The sequence below is a fragment of the Perna viridis genome, chromosome 2 (genome assembly GCF_037379345.1).
Source record: "Perna viridis isolate PV_CMFRI_1.1 ecotype Kerala chromosome 2, ASM3737934v1, whole genome shotgun sequence".
Classification (NCBI taxonomy): domain Eukaryota; kingdom Metazoa; phylum Mollusca; class Bivalvia; order Mytilida; family Mytilidae; genus Perna; species Perna viridis.
The window spans coordinates 47,424,202-47,439,784 of record NC_142446.1 but is presented as its reverse complement, the minus strand read 5'-3'; the positions used below and the strand labels follow the sequence as shown (position 1 = coordinate 47,439,784).

At 32.5% G+C, this 15,583-nt stretch overlaps 2 protein-coding genes across 6 annotated transcripts in view; one reads left to right on the top strand and one right to left on the bottom strand.

Annotated features, from left to right (window-relative positions):
• The window catches only part of LOC148625432 (uncharacterized), a 23,599-nt gene extending 15,011 nt beyond the window's left edge, over positions 1 to 8,588 (bottom strand). For 2 of the 3 annotated variants that reach the window (XM_088568964.1, XM_088568965.1), the window contains exons 1-2: positions 8,511 to 8,588; positions 7,005 to 7,201 (exon numbers count right to left, since the gene is read on the bottom strand). The gene's annotated coding sequence lies outside the window, so the exon portion shown is untranslated. The remainder of the gene's footprint in view (positions 1 to 7,004; positions 7,202 to 8,510) is intronic. The other variant, XM_088568966.1, reaches the window with a different exon arrangement.
• Positions 1 to 15,565, top strand: part of LOC148625431 (monocarboxylate transporter 12-like) — a 17,701-nt gene extending 2,136 nt beyond the window's left edge. The window contains exons 1-6 of one of the 3 annotated variants that reach the window (XM_088568960.1): positions 8,519 to 8,667; positions 9,605 to 9,920; positions 10,360 to 10,503; positions 11,984 to 12,832; positions 13,282 to 13,407; positions 14,038 to 15,565. In XM_088568960.1, the coding sequence (XP_088425086.1) occupies positions 9,641 to 9,920; positions 10,360 to 10,503; positions 11,984 to 12,832; positions 13,282 to 13,407; positions 14,038 to 14,144 (1,506 nt within the window). In that variant the 5' untranslated portion in view covers positions 8,519 to 8,667; positions 9,605 to 9,640 and the 3' untranslated portion in view covers positions 14,145 to 15,565. Of the gene's footprint in view, positions 1 to 8,518; positions 8,668 to 9,604; positions 9,921 to 10,359; positions 10,504 to 11,983; positions 12,833 to 13,281; positions 13,408 to 14,037 lie in introns of those variants that run through there. The other 2 variants (XM_088568961.1, XM_088568962.1) reach the window with 2 other exon arrangements.
• Positions 15,566 to 15,583: the final 18 nt, after the last annotated feature.

Here is a 15,583-nt window from a genome sequence, read left to right as displayed (position 1 = left end):
TGAGTTAATTTGTGTTACCAGGTGACATCATATTATAAAAGATTAAACCGTGTTGCTTTTTCAAAAGGCAAGATGTATAAAAAACTAAGTTTTAAGTACAATGTACAATGATGCATCTCTTGATACGGTTTAAAGTTTCAATTGTTTAGGAATATTGTTGTCAAGAACATCTTTTCAAAAGCAAAAAAAGATAAACGTAGAAAAGGCAAATCGAGCTATGTACGATGTTCTACGTAAATGCAGAAAACACAACTTATTCCTGGAATACCAGTTTGATTTATTTTACCGAGTTATACGACCTATTCCTCTCTTATACGGTTGCAGAACTTGGGACATTAAACATAATACTGTTATAGAAATGGTGCATCTAAAATTGTGTAAGACCCTAATGCATGTAAAAAATTAAATCCCAGATTTTATGGTTTACGGGGAACTAGGCAGATATCCACTGGAAATAAAAAATAAACTGAGGGTCATTAACTTTTGGGTTAAATTAGTTATTGGAAAATCTGAAAAGCTACCTGCAATTTTATTTAACTTTGCTCTTAAAAATATAACAAGAGTATTCTGGGTAAAAAGGTTAAATCAATATTGGATGAGTGTGGTTTGTCTTTTGTTTGAAATGAACAACACGAACATAATGAATCTTGGATATTTTTGACAATTAAGTAAAGCCTTCTACACCAATTTCAACAGTCGTCTTTCCCATTGAAAGTGTGCGTTGGCAAAATATAAGTAGAGGAAATAGAAAATGTCATTTATTTAATTCGGGCGATATTGGGAGTGAGTTCCATTATTCGTTGAGGTGCACATCGTTTGATAGTGACAGAAAAATCCTTCTTGTAGAAAAAATTGTTAAAAGACCAAATATTATTAAATTTAAAGCTTTGATGAATAACTCATCACCTTCTGTTCTCAACAATTTATGTAAACTTATGCGACAAATTACAAAGATGTTGTCTCCAGGATAGTTCTCTAAATTTATGTATATAGAAATTCATCATGACTCAATATTATTCCTTCCAATACATGTACACTAATCAACTTCTTATGTATATTATATATCTATGTAAATAGTATTGAATTTGTTCTCTGTACTATAGTATTATGGTGTTTGAGTAATAAACTATACATAGCGTCTGCACAAGATTTGTGTTTCCAAACACTACAGCTTTTAACCCCATTTTTATAGTCACAACCTACCATGTCCTCAATACCATCGGCCTCACCACAATCTCAATTCATTTCTACAGTTGCAATTTTTGATTTCACCTTACCTACTGGACCCATTAGTGATTTAGGAAACATCCTGAACTCTCCCTTTTCCAAACATGAAATCAAATGGTCTCTGTTCCCCCCTCTGAAGAAAAGAATGATATTAACATTTTGTTCCTGAACGTATGTGGACTGAAGTCGAAACTCAATTGTCCAGAGTTTATCGAACTAGTTAAGTCTCATGATGTAAACATTTTTGTAGAGTCAAAAACAGACGAACTTGATGTATTAAATTTGCCAAATGGCTATTTATGTAATTCAAAAATAAGAACAAATTGTAAAAGAAAATCAGGTGGAATTGTGGTGATTTATCGAGAATATCACCGGAAAATTCCAAATATGCATCTAGTGAAGCATTTAATGAAATTGAGGATGAGATGCTTGACATCTTAAGCAAAAATAGTTGCTGTGTTTGTACGGTTGGTGATTTTAATGCAAAAACTAGACATTTGAATGAAGTAGTAATTCCTGATGATTCTCTCTTTGATATTTTGGATGACATTGGAGATGATGATGATTTTAGATCATATATCTATGATTTTGAAGAATTGAAAAAATTATAATTTCCTCTTTCGAGATTCTCAGAAGATATTTCACCTGCTAATAATTATGGCTACAAGCTAATTGATTTTTGTAAGAGAAACAACCTCTATATTGGTAATGGTAGATTAATGGGTAATGACTATATGATTGGTCAAAAAACATGTAAAAATGTGTCTTTAATTGATTATATTTTATTGTCCTCAAGTGCTATTCCAATTGTAAAAATGTTTAATGTATTAGAGTTCAACCCCCCTTTTCTCTGATGTACACAATGCTTTACAATTTACTTTCCACGCAACAATGAATAATTTTACTACACATTCCAACGATACACACCACGAACAAGCTACACGAATTCCTAGGTGGAACACAAACAAAGAAAACCGGTTTGTTGAAGTAGTGCAAGATGACATTGAGACAATCAACGAAATCAATAAAAAATTAAATGACCTGAATGACGCTGGTCAAGATGGAAAAAACATAGTCAATGATATTGTTAACTCCATCGGTGGCCTGTTCAAAAAGGCAGCGACTCATGCATTTAGCAAGAAACACAACCACAAAAAATATGCACCACACAAAACATTTCAGGTTTGGTTCAATGGAGAATGTCATGAATCACGTCAAAAATTTCACAAGGCTCGCAATCGCTACAGCTTCATCAAAAACCTACACAACAGAAATGAGGTTAAAAAAGCGAGCAAGGAATACAAGCAAAACATGAATAAAGCATACAATAACTACAAACATAAAATGGAGGCTGAACTTAGAAAAACCTCCAAAACAAATCCTAAAGGTCTGTGGAAAATATTGAATAAATTAAAGCATAACAAAACATCAGACGAGGCTAATATTTCAGTTGATACTTTGTACAATTATTTTAAATCGTTAAATGAAAATCCAAATGATGATGATGAGTTTGACATTGATCAAATGATCGATCCAAGTATTGTAAATATGTTAGATTTTGATATAACTGATGACGAGATTATTTCTGCTGTAAAAAGTTTGAAAAATTCTAAAGCAGCTGCTGAAGATGGCATTGTTAATGAATACATTAAGAGTACGTTAAATTTGATGTTACCGATTTACAATAAGCTTTTTAACCATGTATTTGATAGTGGTACAATTCCTGATGCCTGGCTCACAGGAATTATTAAACCTGTCTATAAAAACAAGGGTGATAAGAATGGCCTAGATAATTATAGAGCAATTTGTTTAACGTCAAACCCTGGTAAAGTTTTTACCTCTATTATGAACACTAGACTTAATACATTTGCTGATGAGTTAGAACTTATAACTCAAGCACAAGGCGGATTTCGAAAGGGATTCTCTGTTCAAGACAACACTTTTGTTTTACACTCTCTTATATCTTTGTATCTTTCTTCTGGCAGAAAACTTTTTTGTGCCTTCATAGATTTCAAGAAGGCTTTTGATATAGTTTGGAGGGTAGGGTTATATCAAAAACTATTAAAATCGGGTATAGATGGGAAGATGTTCAGATTGATATATAATATGTACTCAGATATTAAGTCATGTGTTCACTATGGAGAATCAAAAACTGATTATTTTACATGTGAAATTGGTGTACGGCAAGGGGAGAAATTATCTCCCTTTCTTTTTTCCGTTTATCTCAACGACTTAGAAAGTTATCTAGATGAAAATTCTTGTTCCAATTTACAATTTCTAGATTCTGTATTTTTTGATAGACTTGGTGAATATTTGAAACTTTTCATTTTACTTTATGCAGACGATACAGTTATTTTTGCTGATACGGAAGAAGAATTACAAAACTCACTTCGAGTGTTTGAATCCTATTGTACTTCCTGGAAACTTATGGTTAATACTAATAAAACTAAAATTGTAATTTTTTGTAATAGAAGATGTCAATGTAATTTTCATTTTACCTTATTTAATGATAATGTAGAAAAGTGTGATTCGTACACTTATCTTGGGCTATTATTCAATTTTAATGGTCGCTTTTGTAAAGCCCGGGATAAACTTATTAATCAAGCTCAAAAGGCGATGTATGCTTTATACCATAAAATACGCAACTCGCACATTCCAATAGACCTTCAACTTAGATTATTTGATGCTCTAGTTACCCCTATTCTTACTTATTCTTCTGAAGTATGGGGCTTCGAAAATCTTTCAAGCATTGAGAAAATCCATTTGCAATTTTGCAAAAAGATACTTGGCGTGCGGTCTTCAACGCCAAATATTATGATATATGGAGAACTTGGAAAATACCCTCTAGAAACTAATATCAAGGTGCGTATGGTTTGTTTTTGGTATAAGCTTATGATCAATAAAAATAAGCTTTCTGGAAAATTATGTGACCTATTATATAGTTTATACGCAAACGGTAATCGTTCTTTGAAGTGGATTAGCTTCGTAAAATCTATTTTTGACAATATTAGCATGAGTGAGATATGGGATAATGTAAACTTTTATACATTAAATGCTTTAAAAGATATTGTAAAACAGCGTCTTCAAGACCAGTTTATTCAGAAGTGGTTCCCTGATACTGATAATTCCTCGAGAGGGAAATATTATTCCAATTTCAAGACTGAATTTTGTTTTGAGTCATACCTTATACGTCTTAAAGAAGCAAGTAGATTATATATATGTAAGGCAAGAACTTGTAATTTAAAAATCCCTATCGAGACAGGGAGATGGAATAGAATTCCAGAAAATGAACGAATATGTACACTCTGTGGCTCTGATATTGGAAATGAACTCCATTACATTGCTCATTGCTCAAACAACTCAGTCACTGAAATACAAAATGAGTATATACCCCCCTATTACAGAACGAATCCTATCCCACATTAGTTCTACGGTATGTTGAAGTATTGTAACATTAAAGTTTTGACTCACCTTTCCATCTTTTTGCGAAAGGTTGAAAAGATATTGTTCACATCCAGGTAATTTTCATGAATACACTGTTTGTTCCAAAACACTGACAAAATGTTACACAAATAAATTTTCGAGAATATTATCCTTTTTATGTAAACCCATATATATATATATATATATATATATATATATATATATATATATATATATATATATATATATATATATATATATATATATATATACAATGCACATCATAATATTAAATTTCATGAATTCCGTTAATTTCACTGTTATACACTTCTTTCTGTGGTACGTACGCATGTACCTGTATAACGTACGGTAATAAAGCTCATTAATTAATTCATCCATAAAAGGTGTGGTACCGCCCATCATACCCCTCTAGGTCACATGACTGATGGATAAGTAATTGATAAATTAAAAAGTAGTTTAATTTTTTTTACTTTTTTTATTTTTTGTAATCGGCGTGTTGTACTCATTTCGCTTCCTTGACTAAAATACTATAGGACTTCTAATCTGATATATATCATACTAATCAATCATGTACTTTATTGCATTGTAAATTTGTGTTAATTCATTATTTCATTTTCGCTCCTGTAGCGCTTATCAAGCGCCTGAGTGTTTTCTTGAATAAAGTTTTTTCAGTTTTTTCAGTTTTTTCATATATTTTTCTTCGAACTGAATATGAAGACTCCAGTAAAACCACTAATACAGAATTCAACCGTGTTTGTAATGGCATATAGGCTAAAAACCACTAATTCCACTTCCCATAGGCTTCTATGCTAATTTCACAATATTCAATGGCTTCTCTGGACTTTACCTTAACTTTAACCTGCAGAGGACTATATATCAGCATGATTCTACATATGTCAGCTCACAATCCTCAGAATGGCATGTGGGGTTAGCAGACTTGCAGTGCAGTACTGGTCACCGGAAGTGAAGTGTCTATAAATAGCATGGGAAATCCCAGTGTTTTCACAAGATAGGGGTATATTTAGAAATCATTATGGAGATTAGGCTTCACATCACAAGAAGCAAAATGCACCTATAAAATGTACAGAAATGTTTTTCCTTTCAGAAACTGTTTAAATTTTTTAAATGAGATGAGAACTTTTTTCACAGCACTATGAGGAACAGGGGTAATTTCTGCGTAGGACTATTTTTGCGTACGTTCCAAATGCTCATTGGTTGAATTGGTGGTCTGTAACCTATAAACCACAATCAACTGAATCAGACTGTTTATGAATTTCTGGGATTTTGACGAGAAGCCGCGTATTTTGTTACATGTATGAGTAAATCTGTGATAACTGGATTTCCGGAGAAACTGTCAATTTATCAAATAAACTATCTAAAACATAAACCTGTTTTTCTTTTTATCTGTTTGGACTGATGTTACCCATTGGTGCTTGCCTGTATGGTGCATTTGTGCTGATTTGCTTGACACTTATTCAAATTTTCTGTGCGATGACCACTTTTGTTTTTCATTGTTAAACAGTAGTGCGAAACAAGTGTCTTAGAAACCCGATTTCTATGGAAACTGTTTTGTTAAAATTGAATGCATGTCTTAACTTTCCTACCCAAGGTATGCTTTGTGATAAAATGTCTTCCTGGATATGTTTTTTGTTGTAATCGAGTTTCCCCTTTTTCATATGTAGGTTAAGTTAAGCATATGGTAATTCTGGATTAACATCTATACATGTACGTGTTTCATTCAGAGTGTCATCTTCCTAGATTGTCTGTAAATTAAATTGTAACTTTTTTCTTGATACTGGAGTAGATTTGCTTGTGCTCTTTCTACTGTTTTTGCCAGTAGGTAAAGATTGACAACGGTTCTTTTTTTCAACAGGTTCAAGCCCTATGCGGAGTTTTTCTGTTAGGATATGGAAACATGTTGTTGTAGGTGGACATTGACATGATTCTTTGGGAACTGTTGTGACACAATACTTACCACTTCTACCTTGAACAATAAAGGCACCCTGAATGGGTATATGATGATTTGGTTATTGTCTATTACATACCTTGCAAGTGCATATGTTGTCTACTTACTGCTGGAGAGAATTGATGATTCTGGGAGGAGAGACTTTTTTCCTGTACGTGCGATATGTCTGATAAACTTCCCTCAGCCTTACATGCAATTTGCCATTCCCTAATTCGTGCTCCAGTTGATTTAAAGAAGACCATTCATAGATTTGAGGCTCTTTTTTATGTATTCTATTATGCCAGAAGGTCCAATGAGTCTTTTAGGAATAACTAATTCGTCACTCGAAATAACTGCTCTAGAAAACTCGTTTTTAGGTGATATTTACCTGTGCCAGACAAGCCTATAAGGATCTCACAGTTTTCACAGTTTTGTAAAAAGTGGAAACCGAGAACAAGCATGTTAACCGGCAGTTTCTGTCATTCATTCTCTTGTTTCAAAACAGCATTATAGCTCTCTGATAATGCTTTTTTATACCATAGTACGGATCATAGAGTCCATCAGATTGGTCCAAAATCCATTTACCTGCATGATTAATTATGAATTAGATTAACAAGGTGTGAAAGTTTTACGAGCCAGTTAACATTCTCTAATCCAATTTAGGCATTTATATGTAGTTCGACCTGACAATATTTCTGCTCATAAAACTACTGTTGTGAGATGGATTAAGATTCTACATAGAATGATTACCTCCAAATTTTATTTTATCTACATGAAATTTTCATATTAATATATATATACATGTATATTAAAGTTCTAAGCCCAATTATGCCCATAAATGAAGATTTTTTCACCACGAAAAAAAGTTCGTACTGTCAAGATTGTGGATTTATCTCTTAACAATTTAAAATGCCAAAAAGCACTTATATTCTTCTTTAGAAATCATTCAAAAATTTTAATGCCATTAAATAAAACAAAAGTTATAGCCAAAAATGTACCCGAAAATGCCCATCATGATTTTTTACCAACCCCTCGATCTTCCGGTGAAAAATCATCATGAATAACATGTTTATTCTTCATTTGTTAAATGTCTAATGCGTTCTTTGTAACCGTGTCGATCGTGACGATTTTCATTGAAACGTGTTTTAATTTATGCATAACCTGTATAAATCACTGATTTAAGACATTAACAAAGGAAGATATTGGAAAACTACGACTTTCAATGTTAGGAGAAGTATTTTACAAATTAATAATTGTAGTAACGTAAAAGAAAGATGTTACAGAAAAAGAAACGACATTAAGCAAAGAAAGATGCGTACAAACTGCAAGTTACAGTGCAAAAAAATGCATTTCACGAATTAACGTTTAAACTATCATCGATTAACAAAGAAAGAAAATACAGAGGACAAATGAGCAAGTTAAAAGAAACGCGTTAACATATTTATGGCGGATGTCCCTTCCATATAAAACAATTTTTGTTTGTTTCAAAATGAATGATTTCAACAGATCATTTCTTTGCAGCCTTTACCAAATGTCTTACTTCTACATCGATTACTTTAGAAATCACAATGCCTTAAATGTTTAGAAGAGCTAAACTGTTTCATAGTGGGTAAAATTTTTTTGCATAAAAATAATAATTTCATTATCTAGTCCGTTTTATCAACTGGTCACTTGTCTTTCTACTTAGGTATTCATGATTGAATAGTATGTAATGTTCTTACTGATTTTGGCATGATTTTTACTTCCTAAAACAAAATCGTGTTATTGGTGCACAGGTTATGTCTTCAATATTGATAAATTTACAGTTTCTTTAATAATCCGCTTGTATTGATAACACCTTTGCTGCATAGGTCAGTAGTAAATAAAAATAGAGTTAAAGTTTAAGAGTATTTACCATATACAACAGTGCAACACTAGTATTTAAACATCCATGTTATATTGCTGCACACAACATCTGCACACAAAAACAGACGAGTGTACGTGTCCTTTAAGTAGGTCATGTCATTGATTGCGAATCTATTGTATGTTTTATGGCCGTTTCATTTACAAAGGTAGGAATGTTCGTGATTTTTCTTTTTCACGTTTGCTTGAAAACTGTTTCAATTTCTGTTTAAATACTAATCCGTGCGCGTATGAGTATGCATGTTGGGTGGTTAGCAATGCTTCTGTGGCTGTCTAAAATGTTGTTAGTCTTAGGACAAACCCGTGTACTCGGAGAACAGCTGGGTTTCTATTCATTTGTTGATCGCTTTCCTCCACTTTTTTGTAATGAATTTGTACTTTGGTTTCTCTTGTTTCTTGTTTTTGTTTTGCTTTTTGTTTTCGTTTTTTTAAAGTATTATTGTAAGTCGTGTATTCTATTCAAAATATCTGTCATAAAAACAATAGAAATTTAGCATACCAAGTTACAAAAAGAAAGAAAATATGTAAACAGGCAAGCAGGAATCACCAAGAAACTAAGAACTTCGAACGAAAGGGAGCACATCGACAAAATTGTCTCCAAAGGACAGCTCAAAATTTCTCATCGAGCTTTTGAGTTCGATTGACCTAAACATGCTATTTTTAAAGTTTACTAATTTGATCCGACAAATAAATGATAAATGCTGACAAATTTATGCTGCATCAGTCATGAAAGTACTTTTGTATTCTTATTTCAGATAACTTTGTACATAGACAGTATACTCTACTAGCACTGTTTATAAAGAAAAAATGAAATAGACACGAAAAATAGTGAATATGTATATGTAAAACGTATCAATCAATTGATCATTTCTGCACAATGAAAACTAATTTGTTCAACGTGTCATGGTTTCCCTTTCGTCTACCCCGGACATGACTTTTTATTGGCAACTCGGCGGATGTTTCTAGAAAATAAGAGGACGCTTCTTTATGTGTATTGTTTTAGTAATTTTATGTTCTTTGTTGTGTTTGTCTGTCTTATATGTCTGGTCTTTGTCCCTGTATTATATTCTTTTTGATTTCCTCTAGAATCTTGGTTCCCTTGATTACTCTTTCAATTGGTAAATGATGTTAAAAGAACATGAGAAAGATGCATCAGTATATATACAGAACCAAAATGAAGATTCAACTGAGAGTAACAAGATCAACATTGGAAGTCAAGCAGCACCAGATGGAGGTTACGGTTGGGTTATTGTCTTTGCTGCCTTCATGATGAATTTCATTGCATTTGGAATACTAACAACAACTGGTATAATGTACGTGGAGTTTTTAGAAGATTTGAACACCGGCAAATCTCAAACATCGTGGATCAGTTCAATAGCTTTCGGCACACTGATGATATCAAGTAAATTTAATATGCTTAGTTTTTTTTTAGAAACTATCCTAAGAATTAAAATGTAATAGATCGAGAATAATACTGATTTAATTAAGTCCATATTTATATGGGATTTACAACCATAACTTAAAACTCAGGGAAGGGTTCAACAATATTGTTTACGTCCTTAAAAGGAATAACCATTCGCTGATGTCATGTACCATTTTCAGTTTTTTCAAGAAAACAAATATGTTTTCGTTGAATTAGCATATAATACAGATAGAAGTTTTATTTTTTATGTTGGCAGTTTCACCAATGTATAAGTGTTATAGTAATATTAAAGCGTTTGAGTTTAGATTTTAACTCAATATACAGCTACAAGTTAATAAATCTCTTTACCATAGTTGTTTCAGAAGTAAACAAATTTGCATATTTATTATATATTATTATTTGTTATGTATTTTCATAGGTCCTATATCCAGTTTTATGTGTAACCGATACGGCAGTAGAGTGACAAGCATTACTGGTTCTGTGATTGCTGCTACAGGTTACATTACAAGTAGTTTTGCCACGAATATCTATTTCCTGTATATATCAATGGGTGTTGTTTCAGGTACAACATATTTAGTTTTTACGCTAGTTCTTATTAAGTAGCACTCCACATAAGAATGTCATAGTAAACAGAAATTAACATGTGGCTTTTCATATAACCCTTATTCATAGGAGATAAATAATATGATGAAAGTGAAACCTTTTAACGCTCCCCAAGAAACATTAATAAAAACAATTTTTTTGTCAGCTCTTATTTGATATGTTATACCTTCAAGTATAGTAAATTTTGTAATGATATATATTTGCCCTAAAGCATTATACTAATTGTCATGGTCTGATATGTCTATTGGCCGAAATGTGCGGCATTCATAAAGAATTATTGGTTTTCGTGGTCCGAAATGGCTTTGGATCGAATTGTCCGGCACTGGTTAACATTATGGTTCTTAAAATTTGCGAAACGTCTTAAAAGATTTCTTTTATTGTACTTAGTTTTGCTGCATTCTGTTTCATTTAGTATAGTTTAATAATGTTTTTATTACGATTTGATTCATTTCATCGAATTGTTTCGTTTCAATTCTTTCTTTTATTGATTATTTTCGCTTCGTTCTGGTTCATTTTCGTTTTGCAATTTTTATGACCCGAGAATTATGGGTAATATTGATAACGTAATTTTCGTAAACATCCGGGGGCCATACTGCAGAATATAAGGCCAACCCTATCTTGGAAAAACTATGATTCGATTTGTATTTAATTATCGAAACTAGCAAATATTTTCCGAGACTGGTTTGGCGCTCAATCGCACATATACAAGTATACGCAAATGAAGCTGCCATTATGCTGTTTTTCAGCTCCTGAAAATGCAGGTACAAACCGGATATTGATACTTTTTCTTGCCATAAGTATACAGAACCAAGTTGATAATACAACCATACACGCTTCCTTGGGGAGCGTATTATATAGAATTTACTGTAGAATTCAAAATTAACGGAGATAACTCTGTAAATAACACTAAAATACAATAGAAACTATTGGTAATTTCCATGTGGTTTATTTCCTAAGAGCAGACAGATTGGAATGAATAATTATACATTTCATCATATAGACCTTTTGTCCCTTGGTTTCATTATTTTGATTACCGCTATAACCTTGGTTTCCTTGATTACTCTTCCATGTCTGGTCTTTGTCCCTGGATTACATTCTTATGATTACCGCTATAACCTTGGTTCCCTTGATTACTCTTCCATGTCTGGTCTTTGTCCCTTGGTTACATTCTTTTGATTACCGCTAAAACCTTGGTTTCCTTGATTACTCTTCCATGTCTGGTCTTTGTCCCTGGGTTACATTCTTTTGATTACCGCTCCAACCTTGGTTTCCTTGATTACTCTTTCATGTCTGGTCTTTGTCCCCGGATTACATTCTTTTGATTACCGCTATAACCTTGGTTCCCTTGATTACTCTTTGATTACCTCTATAACCTTCCCTTGATTATTCTTCCATTGAATTTTCAATTTCAAATTATTTCTTATTTCATTATATTTCAGGTCTTGGTATGGGTCTAGCTTTTATCCCATTTGTAGTTAGTGTTGGAATTTATTTTGACAAGAGAAAATCCTTTGCTATGGGAATTGCAGTTTGTGGTGTAGGGGTTGGAACTCTTGTATGTGCTCCAATGGTGGAAAGACTTTTGTTAGAATACGGATGGAGAGGCACCTCACTAATTATTGGCGGTATTATTCTAAATATAGTACTGGTTGGAGCACTTCTTAGACCTTTGAGATCTTCTCGTCTTATAAGTGGAAAAACAAGGTATTTAAATAAAAAGCAGCTACGGAAAAGGCTCGTGATGGAAAATCGGACTAAAGTAAAACAGTCATGGAAAAATGAAGATAGTGCAATTCCGAAAGAATTAGTGAAAGAATTTGATAGCACAAAAGATGAAAGTAATTCATTGATTCAAGAAAACATCTGTTTATACGAAAATCACATTGAAATTACACATTCTGCTAGTAAAAATCCTTGTCAAAAATTGCGTAGAGCAATACTTAACTCTTATGATTTTACAGTATTTAAGAATCCTGCTTTTCTAGTATTTGTCGCATCATGCTTTTTTGTTGTTCTTGGGTTGAACTCTCCATATATTTATCTACCAGACCGATCTATTGAGAAGGGAAGAACTAAATCAGAGGCAGCGCTTTTCATTTCTGTCATAGGATTCTCGAATATATTCGGTCGTGTGGCATCTGGTTGGCTATCTGATCGACCTTTTGTAAACAGAAAGTGTTTATATATTGTGTCCGTTGTCATCAGTGGAATTGTTACAATAGCTAGCCCGCTTAACGATAGTGTTCCGTATTTGGTCACATACGCAGCAATGTATGGGATATTCAGTGGTAAGAAACTATGTTAATTGCTTAAGTAGTAAGAACCTATATGGTCAATGCTTCAGTGGTATGAAAGTATTTTCATTGCTTCATTGAACCAAACTGTTATGAATAAAACGGCATCTAAATGGTCCTTACATTTTCAATATTGATTTAAAACTATTAGTCGGATAATCTACATGTCATCCTTTTGTTTTATTTTGTTTTGTCTGCTTTTTCTGTCTATTTTAAAAGAGTGAAAGATAAAATCACATAAGACGTCTTTTTTTTTTAGATTAAAAACACTTATATTCTATTTCACCCGAAAATACCTGTTTTCTGAGTCAATTTGTTCCTTGTGCATCCTAAATTCGATATTTTCACCAGTAGCGCTCAGTTTTTTTTTTATTATAGTAATGATTATTTATTGGTTTTATATTTTTTAAATTGTTTTTGTTTTTACTTGCTATTTCATGTAGGTGTATTTAATTGTCTCTATATCGTCTTGTTGATGGATATTGTAAAAACGGACCAGGTCACAGATTCAGTAGGAATTACCTTATGGTTCCAAGGAATAGCGTCGTTTATAGGACCGCCTGGTGTAGGTAAGAAATCGAATTAAGCTCATACTTCCTTACGGTTTTGTTTTAAATATATTTTGCTGTTAAAAGAATTATCATACTGTTACTTTTTAAAAAAGTTCGTGTGACCGTACGGTAATCCCGGACATCTGGAAAAAAAGTCGATGTATGTTAATGATAATGCCGTGTTAACATGAATAATTTGAACCGTTTTAAACTTATTTTAGGAATGCAGGTTGTGTAACCAAGCAGGTCACCATTTCAAAAGTTCTATGGTTACAATGTAAATGAACTTTTGTCATTTTTGAATTCTTACACTATATATATATATATCAGTCACAGTAAGAGGTGTACTCCTCATTCTTCATTAGCTTGTCCACTTTAAGCCGTTCATGGCAAAAGCAACATGGTGGATCATTCTAGAAAAGATACAACACGGTGAGTCTTTATAAGACAGCACGACTACCCTGTACCTGGTCCGTGCACAACTTTGTTGTGGTAGGTTTGTGGTATCTGTTTGAGTTGTATTTTTTTTCTTTAGTTGAGTGCGTGATGCCTTTTCTTTGTAGTTTTCCCGATTGCTATTCATTCGTTTTTCATTCTGTTTTGTTTCTATGCGTTGTTTTAATTATGAAGTAAATAAATTTCTTTCAGGAATGGTCTATGGTCTAACAGGAAACTACAATGTTACATTCTATGCTATTGGTTCTGTGCTTGTTATCGGGGGACTTGTGATGAGTTTTGTTCCTATGAGCTCATGAACTCATAAATGTATTATTACAAAGTTGTTATTTATATGCGATAAAGATGTGCTCATACATGTAGCTACTTATCGTATTTTCGCATGACTGTGAATTTCAATATGGTACCATGTGTCACAAAATTAATAATATATGCATGTATTAATAATAAGTTAACAAATGAAATATTGACAACTACTTTCAAAGATATCGTACGTACATACGGAGCGCCGAATGGTACTTGATCTTTTTGTAATCAAAATCAATTTTTTGAGACAAAAATCTATTTTGCGTCACAAAATTCAATTTTGTGAGACAAAATTTAATTGTATGTCACAAAAGTTAATTCTGTGTCACAAAAGTTAATTCTGTGTCACACAATTCAATTCTGTGAGACAAAATTCAATTTTGATCACGTGATTAACCAGGTGAAATCCCAATAAATCGAAAGTAGAAAAATCGCGTATTTGAAAACCTGTTTTATCAAACAAATCTCATAGAAATTTTAGTAATTTCAAAACAGTTTTACCGTAGAATGCAACTAAAAAGATTTTGTTTTCATTTCACTTAAAACGGCCATAACCGTCCTGTGTTGCTCGAAGTAATCGGAAACCTGCGTCTGCGATATATCCAATGAGAGACCTTCTTACAAAATCGTGATGAGAGAATTCATTTGCATATCCAAATGACTCTGTAAATTAATTTGCATACAAAATTGAATTTTGTGACACAAAATCGGAAATTTGTAGTATATTATAAATTTTGTTATTCAGAAATCATTTTTGTTGAACAAAATTCACTTTTGTCTGTACAAAATTGAATTTTGAGTACAAAACCACAAGAGTCCCATTCGGCGTCCCGAAGTACAAACAACATTCAAGCATTTCTAAGTTCTTTTTGTACATATTTCACGTTTTAAAAAAACAGGACAGAAAAACAAAAAAAGTTCATGTAAAAATTGTACACCTAGAATTATAGAAATTATACTTTTACTGTAATATATACACTAATTTTAGTAAACGAAATATTTAAAGTAAAGGTAACATAAGAACTTATGTTAGAAAAAATGTTGTACATGTTCCGGACTCTATAAAATATGATTTTGGAGATATTTTTCCTGAAATAGTATTTACCGGATAACTATAAGAATAAACTTTGTTTTTTACCTATTTCAATGTAAATAAAGTTATATAAAGACAACTACACCCAAGCTATCTCAAGGTATCTTTTAATATGTCGATTAGTTTGACCACGTGGTAGCGTCTTCATGATAACCACAGGGTTCGAAATTAGTCTAGATATTTGTCTAAACCACAGGTCCAGTAGACAAAAAAAATACCTAGACCTGCAAACAAGCCACTAGACCTGATTTCACAGCCTTGATCGAAACCTGAACTGAATAACACAAGGTGGTTTGTTTTTTTAATAAAAATGGCATTTCATTCGTTTTTGATTTGAAG